Below are 19,431 nucleotides of genomic sequence, written 5' to 3'. Positions count from 1 at the left end.
TTTCAACCAGACCTATGGTTCTCATCTGGGGCAATTTCCCCACTACAGGCATCTAGTGGGGAAATGCCAGTGATCTTGCCAAACATCCTATACAGTGAACAACCACAACAACTTCTCACAACTAAGAATTATTTAGACTAAGCTAGAATGAAATAGCCTAATGAGAGAAGCCATGAGGTCTAAGAAAGGGTCGAAACTGACTTAAAGCCCTGGGAAGCTCTCACCATAGCCTCACTCCTCCCTCCTTCCTAGACCAGTATTTTTCAAAGTGTGATCCATAAGTATCTGCATCCAGAATGTTTAGAAATAGAATACAGATTCCTGATCTCAGGCGTGAGCTTCAGAACTGTGAAGGGAAAGCCTACAAATCTCCATTTTTATTTGCTACCCATGTGATTCTTCTACAGATTGAAATATAAGAATCACTACTTCACTTCTCTGTTGAAGTCATTCCCTTCTGTATTTTCAGCTATCACCTCTCTGTAGTGATTCCTTCAGGACTCTCAATGACAAAAAAATTGCAATTTCTATGAGGGCAGAGACTTTGGCTGGTTGTTCACTACTGTATATCCAATGGCTTGATTGGTAGACATGATGAAAGAGGGCAAGAGGGCACCTACATCATCAAAAAGACCATCATCTTTGGGAAGAGACAAGGTAATGAAAAATAAAGTTAGCTACTTCTACATTCTGGGCCTTGTACTAGGTCTGTGGCACACATTAACACATTAACACTAAAAACAATGCAATGAAGTAGATACTAATGTAATTTTCATTTTACACTTGAGAAAAATGGGGCTCAGCTGGATCAAGCAACTACCAGAAGTCAGAATTCAGTTTGTGTGCCACTGAATGGAGAGTATAGATGGGTAAGAACTGCCACTCCATGCCCAATTCTTCCCCATTTTTTTTCAGATTTGTCATATGATATACGTAGAAATAATTGGGGTAGGGGTACAGATGTTCCTGGGAAATATTTTAAAGGGTACTAACACAGCTAAGAAGCACACCATTTTGCCCTCTCACCTCTTTTCTTCTTCTTGTATGGGAAATGGGAAGATGGAGCACTTCTCAAGTTCAAAGATGAACTTGAGAACAGAAGCCTCATACCAAGTGGAACAGAACATAAAGTCAGAGGAGTCTGGGTCCTTGATGACTCTGAGATTACTATACCAGCCCTGAACCACCTATAGACTTATTGTATGCGAGAGAGAAATAAATATTTGATGTTTTATCATATGTAGCTGAATCTAAATTTAATTAAAATACATGAATTATAGATACTATTATTGGGCATTAATAATTTACGATACTTAATTAAAAAGTCATATTTCACATCTAAATATAATTAACATTTTAATATATCTTAACCTTCACGTGGGAGGGCAAATGAAACAAACCATGTCACTTGGGCCCTTACTTTAAATTCCTTTTTTAAAATAAATGATTAATTTGATTAATTCAGCTGTTTTGAAAGAAATTCTATATGTTTCCATACCATAACCTTTTTTTTTTGTTAGTCTACTTAAAGTACTAGGAAATATAACAAAGTAAATTACAAAAATTAATTTAGCTAAAAAAATTAATTACTTGATTTTGGGCCCTAAATCTTAGGTAGACAATGCACTTTGAAATCTAGTATTTAAAATAAACTCAGGTGTTTTCATGTGGGAATAAATGAATGCAAGCATGAATGAATGATAGACTTCAGAATCATTTACTAGGATTTTTCAGTGTGATAACTTACTACAATGGAAAAAGGAATGGCCAAGAAGTTAATGTATTAAGCACACATTATGTGCTCAGTGTGCAAGAAATCAGGGAAAAAATTAAGAACATTCAGACACATTCCCTATCCTTATGGAGCTCACAGACTAGCTAGGGATATATATATATATATATATATATATATATATAATTTATTTATTTATTTATTTATTTATTTATAAAATTAAATAAGTTCCTACACTGCATTCCATACCAGGAATGATAGAAAACACATCATGCTGTGGGAGAATATCAAGAGAGGATTCCTGGAAGCACTACAGTATATCAGCCACTAACTTTGTAGCCTCCAGGAAGTTATTTAAATTCTCTGAACCTCGGTTTCCTACTATTTTTAATGGGGATGACAGTATCTCTTCCACAGAATGATTTTGAAAACACATTGCAGAGTGCATTTCAGATGCTTAGCATGGTGCGTGGAACATGCTAAGCCCTCAATGCATCTTAGTTTAATAATAATTGAGGCATTTACTACATGCAATCATCCTGTTGTCCCTCTAAGTGGTATTACTATTCCAATTTCTAAATCAAAAGCAAAAGCTCAGAGATTAGCAATGTTACCCAATATCACCCAGATGATAAAAGAGACTTGGTTTCCAAATTCACATTGAATAGCAATACCTTGCTTATAATTTTAACATCTACCTTAAGAGAACATGATATTATTATTTTTAACATCTTTATTGGAGTATAATTGCTTTACAGTGCTGTGCTATTTTCTGCCGTACAACAAAGTGAATCAGCTATATATATACATATATCCCCATAGCCATTCCTTCTTGCATCTCCCTTCCACCCTCCCTATCCCACCCCTCTAGCTGGTCACAAAGCACCGAGCTGATCTCCCTGTGCTATGCAGCTGCTTCCCAATAGCTATCTATCTTACATTTGGTAGTGTATATATGTCAGTGCTATTCTCTCACTTCATCCCAGCTTAACCTTCCCCCTCCCTGTGTCCTCAAGTCCATTCTCTTTGTCTGTGTCTTTATTCCTGTCCTGCCCTAGGTTTGTCAGAACCATTTTTTTTTTTTTAGATACCATATATATGTGTTAGCATACAGAATTTGTTTTTCTCTTTCTGACTTACTTCACTCTGTAAGACAGACTCTAGGTCCATCCACCTCACTACAAATAACTCAATTTCCTTTCTTTTTATGGCTGAGTAATATTCCATTGTATATATGTGCCACATCTTCTTTATCCATTCATCTGACGATGGACACTTAGGTTGCTTCCATGTCCTGGCTATTGTAAATAGTGCTGCAATGAACATTGTGGTACATGACTATTTTTGAATTATGGTTTTCTCAGGGTATATGCCCAGTAGTGGGATTGCTGGGTCATATGGTAGTTCTATTTTTAGTTTTTTAAGGAACCTCCATACTGTTCTCCATAGTGGCTGTATCAATTTACATTCCCACCAAAAGGGCAAGAGGGTTCCCTTTTCTGAACACCCTGTCCAGTATTTATTGTTTCTAGATTTTTTTGATGATGGCCGCTCTGATCGGGATAGGGGGTACCTCACTGTAGTTTGGATGTGCATTTCTCTAACGATTAGTGATGTTGACCATCCTTTCATGTGTTTCTTGGCAATCTGTATATCTTCTTTGGAGAAATGTCTATTTAGCTCTTCTGCCCATTTTTGGATTGGGTTTCTTACTTTTTGATATTGACCCGTATAAGCTGCTTATATATTCTGAAAATTAATCCTTTGACAGTTGCTTTGTTTGCAAATATTTTCTCCCATTCTAAGGGTTGTCTTTTCATCTTGTTTATGGTTTCCTTTGCTGTGGAAATGCTTTCATTAGGTCCCATTTGTTTATGTTTGTTTTTATTTCCATTTCTCTAGGAGGTGGGTTGAAAAGGATCTTGCTGTGATTTATGTCATAGCCTATGTTTTCTCCTAAGAGTTTTATAGTGTGCAACCTTACATTTAGGTCTTTAATACATTTTGAGCTTATTTTTGTACATGGTGTTAAGGAGTGTTTTAATTTCATTCTTTTACATGTAGCTGTCCAGTTTTCGCAGCACCATTTGTTGAAGAGGCTGTCTTTTCTCCGTGGTATATTCTTGCCTGCTTTATCAAAGATAAGGTGACCATATGTGTGTGGATTTATCTCTGGGCTTTCTATCCTGTTCCATTGATTTATATTTCTGTTTTTGTGTCAGTAGCATACTGTCTTCAATACTGTAGCTTTGGAGTATTGTCTGAAGTCAGGGAGCCTGATTCCTCCAGCTCCCTTTTTCTTTCTCAAGATTGTTTTGGCTATTGGGGGGTCTTATGTGTTTCCATACAAATTGTGCAATTTTTTATTCTACTTCTGTGAAAAATGCCATTGGTAGTTTGATAGGGATTGCACTGAATCTGTAGATTGCTTTAGGTAGTATAGTCATATTCACAATGTTGATTCTTCCAATCCAAGGACATGGTATATCTCTCCATCTGTTTGTATCATCTTTAATTTCTTTATAGTCATTTTCACAATGTTGATTCTTCCAATCCAAGAACATGGTATATCTCTCCATCTGTTTGTATCATTATAATTTCTTTCATCAGTGTCTTATAGTTTTCTGTATAAGGTTTTTGTCTCCTTATGTAGGTTTATTCCTACGTATTTTATTCTTTTTGTTGCAATGGTAAATGGGATTTTTTTCCTTAATTTCTCTTTCTGATTTTTCATTGTTAGTGTAAATAGTGTAAAGGAATGCAAGAGATTTCTATGCAATAATTTTGTATTCTGCTACTTTACCAAATTCATTGATTAGCTCTAGTAGTTTTCTGGTAGCAATTTTAGGATTCTCTAGGTATACTATCATGTCATCTGCAAACAATGACAGTTTTACTTCTTCTTTTCCAATTTGGATTCTTTTTATTTCTTTTTCTTCTCTGATTATTGTGGCTAAAACTTCCAAAACTATGTGAATAATAGTGGTGAGAGTAGGCAACCTTGCCTAGTTCCTGATCTTAGAGAAAATGGTTTCAGTTTTTCACCATTTGGAACAATGTTGGCTGTGGGTTAGTCATATATGGCTTTTATTATGTTGAAGTAGGTTCCCTGTATGCTTACATTCTGGAGTATTTTTATCATAAATGGGTGTTGAATTTTGTTGAAAGCTTTTTCTGCATCTATTGAGATGATCATATGGTTTTTATCCTTTAATTTGTTAATATGGTGTATCACACTGATTGATTTGCATATATTGAAGACTCCTTGCATCCCTGGGATAAACCCCACTTGATCATGCTGTATAATCCTTTTAATGTGTTGTTGGATTCTGCTTGCTAGTATTCTGTTAATGATTTTTGCATCTATGTTCATCAGTGATATTGGCCTGTAGTTTTCTTTCTTTGTGCCATCTTTATATGATTTTGGTATCAGGGTGATAGTGGCCTCATAGAGTGAGTTTGGGAGTGTTCCTCTCTCTGCTATATTTTGAAAGAGTTTGAGAAGCATAGGTGTTAGCTCTTCTCTAAATGTTTGATAGAATTCGCGTGTGAAGCCATCTGGTCCTGGGCTTTTGTTTGTTGGAAGATTTTTAATCACAGTTTCTATGTCAGCGCTTGTGATTGTTCTGTTCATGTTTTCTATTTCTTCCTGGTTCAGTTTCCGAAGGTGATAAGTCTGGCTAATGGTTTATCAATTTTATCTTCTCAAAGAACTAGCTTTTAGTTTTATTGATCTTTGCTATTGTTTGCTTCATTTCTTTTTCATTTACTTCTGATCTGATCTTTATGATTTCTTTCCTTCTGCTAACTTTGTTTTTTTTTTTTTTTGTTCTTCTTTCTCTAATTTCTTTAGGTGTAAGTTTATGTTGTTCATTTCAGATTTTTCTTGTTTCTTGAGGTAGGATTGTATTGCTATATACTTCCCTCTTAGAACCACTTTTGCTGCATCTCATAGCTTTTGGGTCATCGTGTTTTCATTTCCTCTGTTTTTTTCAGTGATCTCTTGGTTATTTAGCATCGTATTCTTTAGCCTCCATGTGTTTGTATTTTTTAAATTATTTTTCCTGTAATTGATATCTAGTCTCATAACGTTGTGGTTGGAGAATATACTTGATAAGATTTCAATTTTCTTAAATTTACCAAGGATTGATTTGTGACCCAAGATATGATCTATCCTGGAGAATGTTCCATGATCACTTGAGAAGAAAGTGTATTCTGTTGTTTTTGGATGGAATGTCCTATAAATATCAATTAAGTCCATCGTGTTCAATGTGTCATTTAAGGCTTGTGTTTCCTTATTTATTTTCATTTTGGATGATCTGTCCATTGGTGAAAGTGCGGTGTTAAAGTCCCCTACTATTATTGTGTTACCATCTATTTCCCCTTTTATGGCTGTTAGCATTTACCTTATGTATTGATGTACTCCTATGTTGGGTGCATAAATATTTACAACTGTTATATCTTCCTCTTGGATTGATCCCTTGATCATTATGTAGTGTCCTTCTTTGTCTCTTGTAATAGTCTTTATTTTAAAGTCTATTTTGTCTAATACGGGAATTGCTACTCCAGCTTTCTTTGGATTTCCATTTTCTTGGAATATCTTGTTCCATCCCCTCACTTTCAGTCTGTATCTGTCCCTAGATCTGAAGTGAGTCCTTTGTAGACAGCATATATAAGGGGCTTGTTTTTGTATCCATTCTGCCAGTCTATGTCTTTTGGTTGGAGCATTTAATCCATTTACATTTAAGGTAATTATCAATATGCATGTTCCTGTTACCATTTTCTTAATTGGTTTGTTATTGTGTTACCATCTATTTCCCCTTTTATGGCTGTTAGCATTTACCTTATGTATTGATGTACTCCTATGTTGGGTGCATAAATATTTACAACTGTTATATCTTCCTCTTGGATTGATCCCTTGATCATTATGTAGTGTCCTTCTTTGTCTCTTGTAATAGTCTTTATTTTAAAGTCTATTTTGTCTAATACGGGAATTGCTACTCCAGCTTTCTTTGGATTTCCATTTTCTTGGAATATCTTGTTCCATCCCCTCACTTTCAGTCTGTATCTGTCCCTAGATCTGAAGTGAGTCCTTTGTAGACAGCATATATAAGGGGCTTGTTTTTGTATCCATTCTGCCAGTCTATGTCTTTTGGTTGGAGCATTTAATCCATTTACATTTAAGGTAATTATCAATATGCATGTTCCTGTTACCATTTTCTTAATTGGTTTGGTTTGTTTTTGTAGGTATATTCCTTCTCTTGTGTTACGTGCCTAAAAGAAGCTCCTTTAGTATTTGTTGTAAAGCTGGTTTGGTGGTGCTGAATTCTCTTAGCTTTTCCTCGTCTGTAAAGATTTTAATTTCTCCATCAAATCTGAATGAGATCCTTGCTGGGTAGAGTAATGTTGGTTGTAGGTTTTCCCTTTCATCACTCTAAAGATGTCGGGCCACTCCCTTCTAGCTTGCAGAGTTTCTGCTGAAAGGTCAGCTCTTAATCTTATGGGGATTCTCTTTTATGTTATTTGTCGCTTTTCCCTTGCTGCTTTTAATATTTTTTCTTTGTATTTGATTTTTGATAATTTGGTTAATATGTGTCTTGTCATGTTTCTCTTTGGATGTATCCTGTATGGGACTCTCTGCTCTTCGTGGACTTGATTGACTATTTCCTTTCCCATGTCAGGGAAGTTTTCAACTATAATCTCTTCAAATATTTTCTCAGACACTTTCTTTATCTCTTCTTCTTCTGGGATCCCCATAATTCAAATGTTGGTGTGGTTAATGTTGTCCCAGAGGTCTCTGAGACTGTCCTTAGTTCTTTTCTTTCTTTTTTTTTTTTATTCTTCTCTGCAGTAGTTATTTCCACTCTTTCACCTTCCAGGTCACATATCCGTTCTTCTGTCTCCGTAATTCTGCTATTGATTCCTTCAAGAGAATTTTTAATTTCATTTATTGTGTTGTTAATCATTTTTTTGTTTGTTCTTTAATTCTTTCAAGTCCTTGTTAAACGTTTCTTGTATTTTCTCCATTCTGTTTCCAAGATTTTGGATCCCCTTTACTATTATTACTCTGAATTCTTTTTCAGGTAGACTGCCTATTTCCTCTTCATTTTTTTTTGGTCTGGTGGGTTTTTACCTTGCTCCTACATCTGCTGTGTATTTTTCTGTCTTCTCGTTTTGTTTAACTTACTGTGTTTAGGGTCTCCTTTTCCCATGCTGCAGGTTCGTAGTTCCTGTTGTTTTTGGTGTCTACCCCCAGTGGGTGAGGTTGGTTCAGTGGCTTGTGTAGGTTTCCTGGTGGAGGGGACTGGTGCCTGTGTTCTGGTGGGTGGGGCTGTATCGTGTCTTTCTGATGGGCAGGACTGCATCCGGTGGTGTGTTTTGGGATGTCTGTGAACTTATTATGATTTTAGGCAGCCTCTCTGTTAATGGGTAGGGTTGTGTTCCTGTCTTGCTAGTTGTTTGGCATGAGGTGTCCAGCACTGGAGCTTGCTGGCCCTTGGGTTCACCTGGGTCTTAGCGTTGAGATGGAGCTCTCTGGGAGAGCTCTTACCAATTGATATTATGTGGGGTTGGTATGTTTCTGTGGTCCAGTGTCCTGAACTTGGCTCTCCCACCTCAGAGGCTTAGGCCTGACACTAGTCCGGAGCACCAAGATCCTGTCAGCCACGTGCTCAGGTCACTCCAATGGCTTCTCATAATACTTGGGAGAACATGATATTCTGTAACTTATTTTTCAGATCTCTGACATCAAAACCATGTGGCTATCACTGTTCTCTGGCTTGGTTTTTACTCAGGTAAAATGCTAGGCCTTAAGGTAAATAATTTTGCATGGCAGATTTCTACGAACCACCCAAGGTTATGTTTGGCTGGGTTGGTGTAATAAAGGCCCAATGACAGAGCTACATGTGATTGGTTTAAAAAAATCTGTAAGAATTTAAAAAATCATTTTTTTCTTTTAAATCAACATGCTGAAACTAATTTGCTCAATTAATGGCAGGCACTGGCATCCTACCAATTAAGTGCTTCTAGAATGTGGCAGTATCACCAGCTCTACCAAAGCAGTTATTGCTATTACCTGCAGAGAGATGTATATGAAGAAAAAGCAAGATTCTCTATCATTTCTCAACTTATAAACAATGAAATTCTCAAATTAAAAAATAGAGAAGATTCTGGCAATCTGGAAGAGAACTGTATGCAAAGCAATTAGAGGGTTAAATCCAGAACTGACCCTCCTTGCTGTGATAAGAGGGCCACCTTCTTCCTGACCAGGGCTCATGCTCATGTCTTAGTCAAATGTAAAATACCTCTCTAGTGCCTCCCTCTTCTTTGAACATTTGTATAACTCTCTACACAGATTGGTGGTTGTAGGATAATGGCTATTGTACATGAAAAGAATATATATATATAGAAAAAATGAGCATTTCTGAAAGATTGTTTATTGAAATATATAGTTATGATATTAATATTTTTCAACATAGACCATAGACCCTACATTGGCTTGAAAGCTTGATTTTTCTCATCACAATGGGAATATATACATATATAAATATTTTTTAATGAGTTCACCTAATTAAATTAAAAAGCAGTCAAATAGCTCTACCAACGAATACCAAGCAGAAATAAATATTTCTCTGCAGTGTTGTCTCTATCCCTTCTCTTGACACGAGTTGGGAGCTACAGAACAACTTAGCTCTGAACTTGATTAACTCCCTGCATTGGACCATGATGATGAAAGAACTAGATGGTCCCTTAAATGTTTATAGTTGCATGTCTTTTCTTCAAGCTATATTTCACAGCATCACTTAGTAATTCTTTATACTTAAAACCCACCATTCTTAGAAAATTTTTTTAACACCTAACAGAAATGTAAACCAACTTTCTCCAGAACATTCTTATCTTACCTTTATCCTGTTTTTCCAAATCTTTTATTCTTAATATTTTAATTCTTTTTTTCTTTTTTTTTTTGATTCTTCTTCCAAGAACATAGAAACCATGAGTCAATTCTGTTGCCTTGTAGAGATTCTGAAACTTCGGTGTGAAAATGGATCACCTGGCATGTCGAAGGTGGGGTTAAGTACAAGAACCTACATAATCCCTACAGTCCTGATTCAAGGGGCCTGCAGCCTGGTCCAGGATTCTGCATTTTAACAGTCTCCTCCCACCTCTTTCTGCATTTGGCATGCAGATGATCCTCTGACCATTTTGAGAGATACTCACTAAAATTAGAATAGGTCATAAAATTTTATTTGATATCCAGTGCCCACCTACCTTTCTTATTTCACCTTTGATTCTTCTCCATCTTTCCACCCATCTCTGACATTTTCAGGTCTGGTCAGCATAAAATACATCTATACCTCAATATTATGGACATTCTGTACCTCTTCTGGGATAATCATTTCTCTCCTCATCTACTTTAAGCTCCTATCCATTTATCTGTGAAGACTCAAAGGTATTGTCCCATTTATGAAGCTTCCTCTTCCCCTTCTCTACAGGAATGCCCATATCACTTTGTATATATTTCTGTTAGAGTGATTATTATCATCTATCACAGTTACTGATTATGTGTCTGTTTTCCATTGCTACTTCCATGTCCATCCATAAGACAGTGAATATCACATGTTATTTACTCAATAATTGTTTATTGAATTATAAATCTAACTGAACTTCTATTTCTAAAATTACCCCTAGGGACATTTTGGGGGAGGAGGTGAAGAGTTGCCATCCTTGTTGTTGTTCTCTTGGGACAAACCTAATTGTAATATCTTTAACTTCCTTTAATAGGCTAGATTGTTCCACAAAAATTTATGGAAGTTCTACTTCAACTTTTGGGGAAAATTAGTTCTAAGAGAATATTCCTTGCTTTGTAAAACTGACCTTGATCATACTACTTCATTATTCCCATATAGACAATTTAGCTTCTGAAAGTGATTTCCTGAGATAATATATGCTAGAAATTAATTTTTATGTCATGATAGAAAATTACAAAACATTCACTGGATGATGTAAACCAAGTCCTTAGAATCTGGGATAGGTAATAAAGCAGGTCTACTCACAGAATTTCTGTCTGTTAGAAAGGCTTAAGTAGTAACTTGGAAGGAACTTGGATGGCAAGAAATACAAAAACAGTGCCCTCTAAGTGATACAAAGTATACACTGAAAATCATCTGTGAATCTACAGGAACAGAGAGGCTTTCAAACCTAAATGTGCTTTGTCAAAGTGGGTAAGTCATGCCCAAATCAATAACCTCTTTCCTAGTGTATTAGGGAAAGACTTGCATAATCATTGTCTCTTTGAGAGCAGAGTCTGACATGATTCCTATTCAGTGCAAGAAACTTCCATTTGCTTTGGAAAATCACCCTGGTTACATGGATTCTCATCAGCTTATGGGCATTTCCATGACCATCCAATGTTTCTAAACCTGTCAGTGATAATCCCTTTGATTGTCCAAATGATAATCCATTTCCACCTTTTTCAGAAAACCACAATGTCCCAGAGCTAGAGCCTCCTTCTGTCCATAATTCCTTCCTTTTATTTATTTCTCTTCCTCAGTTGTGGCTGTGAGTGATCATGTGACCTCTTGTGTAACTAAGAAAATAGCTGCCTGATTATATTTTAATAATCATTGCAAGTCAGTCACTTGCCGCCTCCTCTTCATATATTATAAAGTCAGCATATAATTAAGGGTAGAGGGGCTCTGGGAAGGTATGGGGTTGGACTCTTAGCAAAGACTTTTGATTTTGATACGTGGCATTTCTAAACACAAGATAGCCTCTGCAACATTTACAATTCTGTGAGCTTGCTGACCTGCCCTCATTATGTACACACAAACAACACAAATCTAAACCACACTGTTCAAAGTTAGCTGAAGGCCTCAGCTTCTCACAGCTTCTCACCTTCCCAGTACAATCCAGTCTACCCCAGACCACTCTGACACTTACTGTCTTCACTTTTATGTTGTCACTTTACATGTGTCCAGACTCCCAAAAAGGTTGCACATTCCTCAAGAGTAGGAGCCAGGGCTTACATGTCTTTTATCCTTCATAGCACATAGCTCAGTAACCACCAATTCCCTACTCATGAACTCTTCCCAACAGCACAAGGGAATTCCTGCAATACTGCATAAATAATTTTGAATTTGAGAGTCCCAATGAGACCTAGCTCCATCTATTACCTAGTGGATGAGGATATTTTCTTTATCTCAAATAATCAGAATAACATAAAATTATGGAGCTAAAAAACAAATCAGTCTTCCAAATCAACACACAGCTAATCATCATGGGCTTGATATTGTCAACTTAAAAGAACAGGACCCACTAACATCATTAACCAAATAATACTACATCAGATATACAGTACATTTTAAGACTAGTTTGGACTGAAATTTTCTTTCTAGTTTGAAAAACTAACTGTATGTCAACTACAAAAATTAGGTCTCATCAACTATACAATCTTTATTCCCCATAAACCAGTTCTTCAAAAATATATCATTTTATGATAGAATTTTAGAGCAGGATTACTTTAGAATATATCCTTTAAATCATCTATCATCATTTTAGAGATGAGAAAACTGAGACCCAAGAGATCTAAGTAATTTACTTTGAGTTACTTAATTAGCCACTGACAGAAAAAGGACTAGTGCACCAGTGTTCAGACCCCAGATTAAGCAACTCCTGTTTTATCTCACTCTTTTGTTTGGAGCAAAATATATGTATGTATTTTAAATTATAATTCAAATACATACAAAATGGATATAAAAACACTGAACACCACTATAAATGAAACATGCACATGAGGGTATACAAGTGCATGCACAATGCATTCCATGATAGATTCTCTGAATTTGCACAAGCGCACAACACAACCATTCTTAACTCACGAATTTTAAAGATGATTGTATTCCAAGGGTTTGTAAAATATGAGCATTTCTTACCTGGCAGCTGTATGAGGGGTTGACAAAAGACATTAAAAACTTGAGCTATGATTAGATATCGGATTTTTCTGGCACTGAAGGTTAACTTCTACTTGGTTTCCAGGGTTTAGCACTTTTAATGGAAGGTAGGCCAGAGACTGGAGAGGAATCACCCAACATATGGGACTTTGGCATTGTAACCCACATTGCAATATTAAGTTGACTGCAGGTGATTATCACCTAAATCTTCCTATGGGCCAGTTATGACTCTATTTCTCCTTATTGTGCCTGAAATCTCTACCGTTACAGTCACTTCTTTAGGTTAGAAAGCTTAGGTGGGAAAATAACTTCAGCAGTCATGATACCACTCCACCCCAGGTAATGAAAAGGGGGAGAGCCCTTGTGGGGGAAGGATAGAGGCTCTACATGTAACAGAAGAGCTACTTATGAGAAAGGACTCCTCCTTATGGTGTCCAAGAATTTTAAATTTGGGGGCAAATCAAAACAGCATTGACTGTATGAGGTTTGGTCCCTTCACTGAGCTTAAGATCTAGCAAGGAAGTAAAACATAAACAATTTAATACAATCCTCTTGAGTAGAAAAGTCGGTGTGGAGTATACAGACTGAGATACAAGTAGCATTTCTCTTTCTGAATGTTAATAGATAATGTAATTTAATATATGCTCCATGTGCATAATCTAAAGGCCATTAAAACATTTGAACATTGGGAAAAAAAAAAGGACTCCTCCTTTTAAACTACCCCAATTCTCCAATACCCATATCCATACATACCTAGTTAAAGGGATTTGAAAAAATGAATGATACCTGCTTAACACACTTCATAATACCTATGATTCAAACTAGAATGCTTTTAATCCCACCCCATGAAAAGTAACGGGCCTCACATTCTGATGGTCAAACCTTTTTAAAAACATCCACCCTGATGTTTCGACATCCCTTAAAGATGTAACCATCTCCATGAACCTTCTTTGCCCTCTAATATAAAAGTTGACATTTTAACCATTTTAATAGGTACACAGGAGAGAACAAGGAAAATGAAGGAACACACTCACTCCAGTTGATCTTTTCCTTCTAAATACTATGGCATATAAAAGGATTAATCAGTAATAATAGAAACCCAAATGAAACAAAGAACTGTGGTTTTTCACAGCTCTTTACCAAGAAATCCTATAAAACAGCATCATTGTTATGACATGCAACAAAAAGGTAGCAAATTTGGTTGAGACACATTGAAATGGATGCACCCTTAATCTTACAAGAGTGGTGACTTTTTTTTTTAAATAAATATTTTAGTTTTTGCATTTGAAAGTTTTCATTTGTTTATATCAGAACCAAGTTTGTTGATAATTCTTATGTATCAGTTTCTTCACAGTTTTACTCTACAATTTTAGAAGAGCAGATTGATTCTCTGGCTAAACATTAATAAAGGATATTCTGTGATCCTGAAATCTTTCAAATTAAGAAGAATACACTTTCTTAACTAGTCTTCCTGTATAGAAAGCTCACTAAAAGACTACAGAATGGATTCATTCCACATATGCAATGACTTTCAGTCCCAATGGGAAGAAAGAATGAGAAATAAAGGAATGAAAATACCATTTTCAACTTCTCAAGTTTAGATCATGCTTGAAGAGTTCATCTGTGTTGTGGAATTTTAGACTTAAATAAAGAATAAATAAGTAGATCCTTTGCCCAAAGTTGGTTAATAGTAAGTAAAGACGGCTTGATTGGTCACATCTTTACTTCCTTGAAACCCCATCCCCCTACTTTCAAAATTAAGGTTTACAATGAGACAGGTTAGATCAGAAAGCAAAGTTACTCACCATGGAAGAATCACTGCTTCCACACCCGATCGGAGCTCCCTCAGCACAGGTTGGGAGGTGGGTAGAAAGTTGACTAGCCCTGCCCCCATCTATGACATCACAATCTACCTCATAAAAGGTAGTGAAATTGCTCTGAACTCCTGTCTGATTTCCGAGAGATACAGAAAAGAGAGAGTGAGAGAGAGAGCAAGAGAAAAAAAAAAAAAAAACGTACCCTATTGGGAAGGGATTAGGGAGGTGGAAGAGGGAATGGGTAATTGGGAGAAAGAGGCTTATGAAGGAATTACGTACTGAAAGAAATATGGGTGGGCCTCCGTGATATTAAGCAGTCCGGCCATTTGGATTCCTCATTGGCTCTCTTGAACAGATAAATGGACTGTCTGGGAGAAGGAGGATGAAGCAGCATCCCGCCTTGTCAGGCATTGTAAGGGACAATTGTAGTGGGGTTCAAAGGGAATGAATCCCTTATTTAAAACATTGAAGATCACCAAGAGAGAAAGCAAGGGCTGAAGCTCTTAACGCCTGGAACGGTACATGGGGAATGTCAGATGTCTTTCTAGGAAGTTCCATTGCCCTGCTGTGTGACCTTCAGCAAGCTCTCGGCCTCAGCACACTCAGCCAGTACATGGTGCAAGCTCTCGGCCTCAGCACACTCAGCCAGTACATGGTGCTAAAGGGATACTTACCTCTTCCATTGGGTTCACTGAGGAATTAACGTACTCATTGTTGCTAGAATGGCAATTCTTTTATACTGTTCTTTTTTGTACCCAAGCGTGAGTTGTGTGACAGGAACAATTTAAAAGATAAGCCAATAACCAATGCCTAGTTCTACCCTTGGAATTTCTACCTCTTAAAATGTTATTTTTGAGACAAAATATTACTGACAATCTTGACTAAGTTTTTATATGTGTATCAAATATAACATACACCTAAAGGGGATAATTAGATCCAACCTTCAAACCTGGAGAAAAATCAAATGGCAATATTGCTCCAATCACAAGGTCCACTACGCTGCTACTTTTAGAGGTCAAGTTTAGGTGACCCAGTAATGCTCAGTGACCAAACATTTTTGTCGCATGCAGTTCTGCTATAGTCATAGCGTTATAGCTTTGTTTAAAGCCTGACTCCAAATTATTATTATTTTTTTTTTTGGAAATCAGGCAAGATGGGAGAAAAATGTGGAGAGCACTAGGTCTTTTTTCTTTTCAAATGTAGATTTAGAGCTTTAAAAACTGAACTGATCAAAGTTGTCAAGTGAGTATTATGACAAAAGAAAAGGAAGAGCAAGCAGGTCCTGAAACCATCCACATGGAAGCCAGATCTTTATTTGCCCAGTGGAATATACGAAAAGTGAACCTTTTTCCACAGAAAATATTTCAGTAAAGATTCAAAATAATAGCCTACAATTCACAGCATCATAAATGGGTAAAGCCCAGAGCCTGTTTCTGTATGCAGATAAACAAAATTCCTAATTTGGATTTTTTTCTGGCGTTTTAAGCCAATACAGTTCTATCTCTAGTCCTGTCATTCTTAGATCACTAAATATCTAAGTGTATTAAATAATCACAATTTTAAACTATACAAAATTGGTAGATTAGGGAGCATTTTGAAACACAGAAGCTAATAAATTCAAACTGATTATGAATTTGGCAACATTACTCCTATCTTTTACTTCAAAATAAATGTTAAAGGAATTTAAAGAATGTCTTTAGAGAATTAAAGTCAATAAAAAAGAAAAAAAATTGGCATATGAGAAGCAAGAATGAAATTGAAAATTTTCCTATATTTGGGTTTTTTAGTACTTACTAGAAGAAGCAATAATACTGTGCGTATGTTTTCCTTGCTGAATTATTCTTTTTATGTTCAATAATTCTAAGTCTAAATTCAAATTCTATATTTAACAGCATTTATTGTGTGAAATTTCACAATCAATAGTCTATAAAGCTATTTTCTTCCAATTTTTACATATTAGATCATTGACTAGTTGGCTTATCCTTGCTTTTTCATGTTTTATGACAATCCTGTTTGGCTTTAGAAATCAGCCATCTCCTGATTTTTCACTGTAGGGAAAGTGTTATTATTTTACCAATTCTTTTATCAATCAGTTTCAAAAATGATTATTATGTATTAGAAACTTATCTGTGTCATCTCACCTTTCATACAAAATACAAAAATCACTATTTTAGATTAATGATGCAGCTGTCCATTCTTCCAATAAGCATTTTAAAATTTTTACTACCAAACAAAGGAGTACACTTTTGCCAGCATTAAGATATTAGAATAAAATGGAGTTAAACACTTTTTAAATATTGAAATAAAACAAACTGGACTTAGATTATAATCTATTGGTATTCTTAATTAATTATCTATTGTTTATCTGGAAATGGAGCATGTCTTCAGGAACCCAATGCAAAACTAGGCTGCATCAAATGGATGCAGAGTGGTGAACTGTGCTGACTTTTTAGGTGAAAATAGTATGATTGATTGCAATAATGTCTTTAGTTATGATATTAGTTAAAATAACAAAATTTTCTTTGACACGGAATACAATGCCTGGATCAAATAATTTCCAACTCTTCTTAGGATGTAGCCTCTTGACATTTTTTTATGAAAATGAAGTCTTATTACAATTACGGATTTGATGCATACTTCCTATGTCATCACATAAATGGATGAGTTAGCCCTTTAAGGCAAGACATGAAGTGATTGCAAGATTTCAGTCAAGAGACCTTATTATTGAAGTCTTGGTTATAATTTTGTTTGGACCAGAGAGATGTAGGGTTGGTTTCAACTTTTTGTTTGTTTGTTGAAACAAAAAAGTTTTAATTCAACTTCTTAGTGCAAAGGATTGAGAAAAGTCAGGTGGAATAATTTGTACACGCCAAAAGAATAATCCACAGACGTATTTACCAAATAATTTATCATGGGAGACATGATCAGGCAGTTGGCATGCAGTGTGACCGAAATGTTATTATTAAAGAGAAATATTACAGTAAGAGAGAATACAATTAATTTTGATAGCAACAGATTTGAATTGGGAGTTCCCAGATAAAGAGATCATGTTTGAGTTTGTCTTAAGATAGTGTCTCACATATAGAACCTTGGGCTTAAAAGAGTACATGGTCCTTAGAAGATGATGCTGACTTCTCAGCATCTGATATCCTGGAACTTCTCTGATATCCTGGAACTTCTCCAGGATATTCTCTTTCAGTTGCAAAATAGATTTGCAAAGGAAAACATATAAAAGAGGTCAAGAGACAGATTGTAGAGATTTGACAGAACATCTAGCCAGACTTCCAGTCAAGTTCACTATCAGCAAAGCATCTGTACAGATGAAGGTATTCAGAGAAAAGCAATAAAATAAGATACAGTATTGATGATGAAAGAATAGATTAAAGTCTAAATTAAGTTTGCCTTCAAGAAAATAGGATTAGGATGAAATATTTGAAATATATTTATTGCCCAGAAGGAAAATGACTGTTCAAGATAGCATAAGACAATGTATTGTGAAGCAGTAAAAGAAATCTGAGCTAAAAATCCTTCACATTGCCCATCCAGAAGTCTTTCCTATTTGTAAGATACATGGGCCATAACACGGAACATATTTCTCTTCTAAGGTTTGTGATCAAAGACATATTTTATAAATCATTTAAATTAAGCTGGAGAAAGCATTTGACATAATCTGTAGGGACAGAATGTAGACAATAGTAAGTTAAACGCAGTTTTATTTCTAGAATAAACCAAGAAAGCCAGTGAGTACAGAGGTAGTTCAACAGACACCCTGCTATTCCAGCTGAAAATGCTAAACAGTAAGATGAGAAACTAAATGGGGAAAAAATGAAAACAATAGACTCCACAATCTAACAAAAGCACAATGGATGGAAAAATTTATCCTTTTCACAAAAGTATTTGCTATTAGAGATAAAGAACTTTGAATTCTGTCACCCAACCAATATTTAGCACCATGCCTTTTACATAGTTGAAACGCAATGGAAACATTGAATTCAATGAATTAAAATATCCTTATGAGAACGAGCAATAAATACATCTATTTGAACTCTGATTGTTAATTCATCGTTAGAAATTAAGAACGGATTATGGAAACACTGATCTTTTTCTAGAAAAACATTACTCCTGTCTCAGTTTTGCTATGGGGGTCTTTTTATTTCCTTTATTTTGAGTCATCTGAGGTCATGGAATTTTGTGCAAAATCAATAATGAAATTCCCAGATAATGTTTGTATATGGTTTTAATATTCATATTCTCTTTTTTACTTATTTATATCTTTTATATCAACTTATTCATATTTTATCTTCTCTTGAGGCATGTCCAAGTAGGAACAACAACAACAAAAAACAATAGGTTTAGGTAACCCGTTCAAAATAATGTATTTCTTGACTAGAGCTGATGAATTGAAGTGTATACAGGAAAGCCAAAAAAGAGGAAATGAGTTACAGATACTGTGTCTAAATAAAGGTATTCACTCAACGCTTTGGCTTCTCATAATTATTTGGTTCAACTGAAGGGAACAGATAGATCTGGGTTGTTCTCACATATCCAAAACTACTTAAAAATGGGGGGGAGGGGTTGTGGTTCTTAAGACACTACTACAGACATTCATTATTAAAACTATAGATTAATAAAGAACATCTTAGAATGAACTCAGACAATTATCACATATTGACAATATCTCAAAATTAGAACTTGTCTCATGGGAAAATGGTACAAACCAGTATATCTTAAATAGGTTTGCCTGTGTTTCACAGATATCAAAAGATATATGCAATCATTGTCCCTCATCTAGGTACCTCCCATGTGTATAATTTCCAAGTTTTCACAAAATATTACTATTCATTTGATGCCAAATCATCCTCAGAATATTAAGTAAAATCTAAGGCATTAATTACTAACCAATAAAGTATTTGCCTTCCTTCTTTTAATTCGA

General features: G+C 35.5%; 1 protein-coding gene across 1 annotated transcript in view; it reads right to left on the bottom strand.

Moving 5' to 3' along the window:
* The window catches only part of CTNNA2 (catenin alpha 2), a 1,212,193-nt gene that overhangs the window by 17,891 nt on the left and 1,174,871 nt on the right, over nt 1–19,431 (bottom strand). Inside the window, exon 18 of the mRNA XM_024129861.2 lies at nt 14,487–14,630. Coding sequence (XP_023985629.1) covers nt 14,487–14,630 — 144 coding nt within the window. The remainder of the gene's footprint in view (nt 1–14,486; nt 14,631–19,431) is intronic.

This window comes from Physeter macrocephalus, chromosome 12, assembly GCF_002837175.3.
Source record: "Physeter macrocephalus isolate SW-GA chromosome 12, ASM283717v5, whole genome shotgun sequence".
NCBI classification, from domain to species: domain Eukaryota; kingdom Metazoa; phylum Chordata; class Mammalia; order Artiodactyla; family Physeteridae; genus Physeter; species Physeter macrocephalus.
Note: the sequence above shows the minus strand (reverse complement) of the source record. Positions and strands in the feature narration are given on the sequence as shown.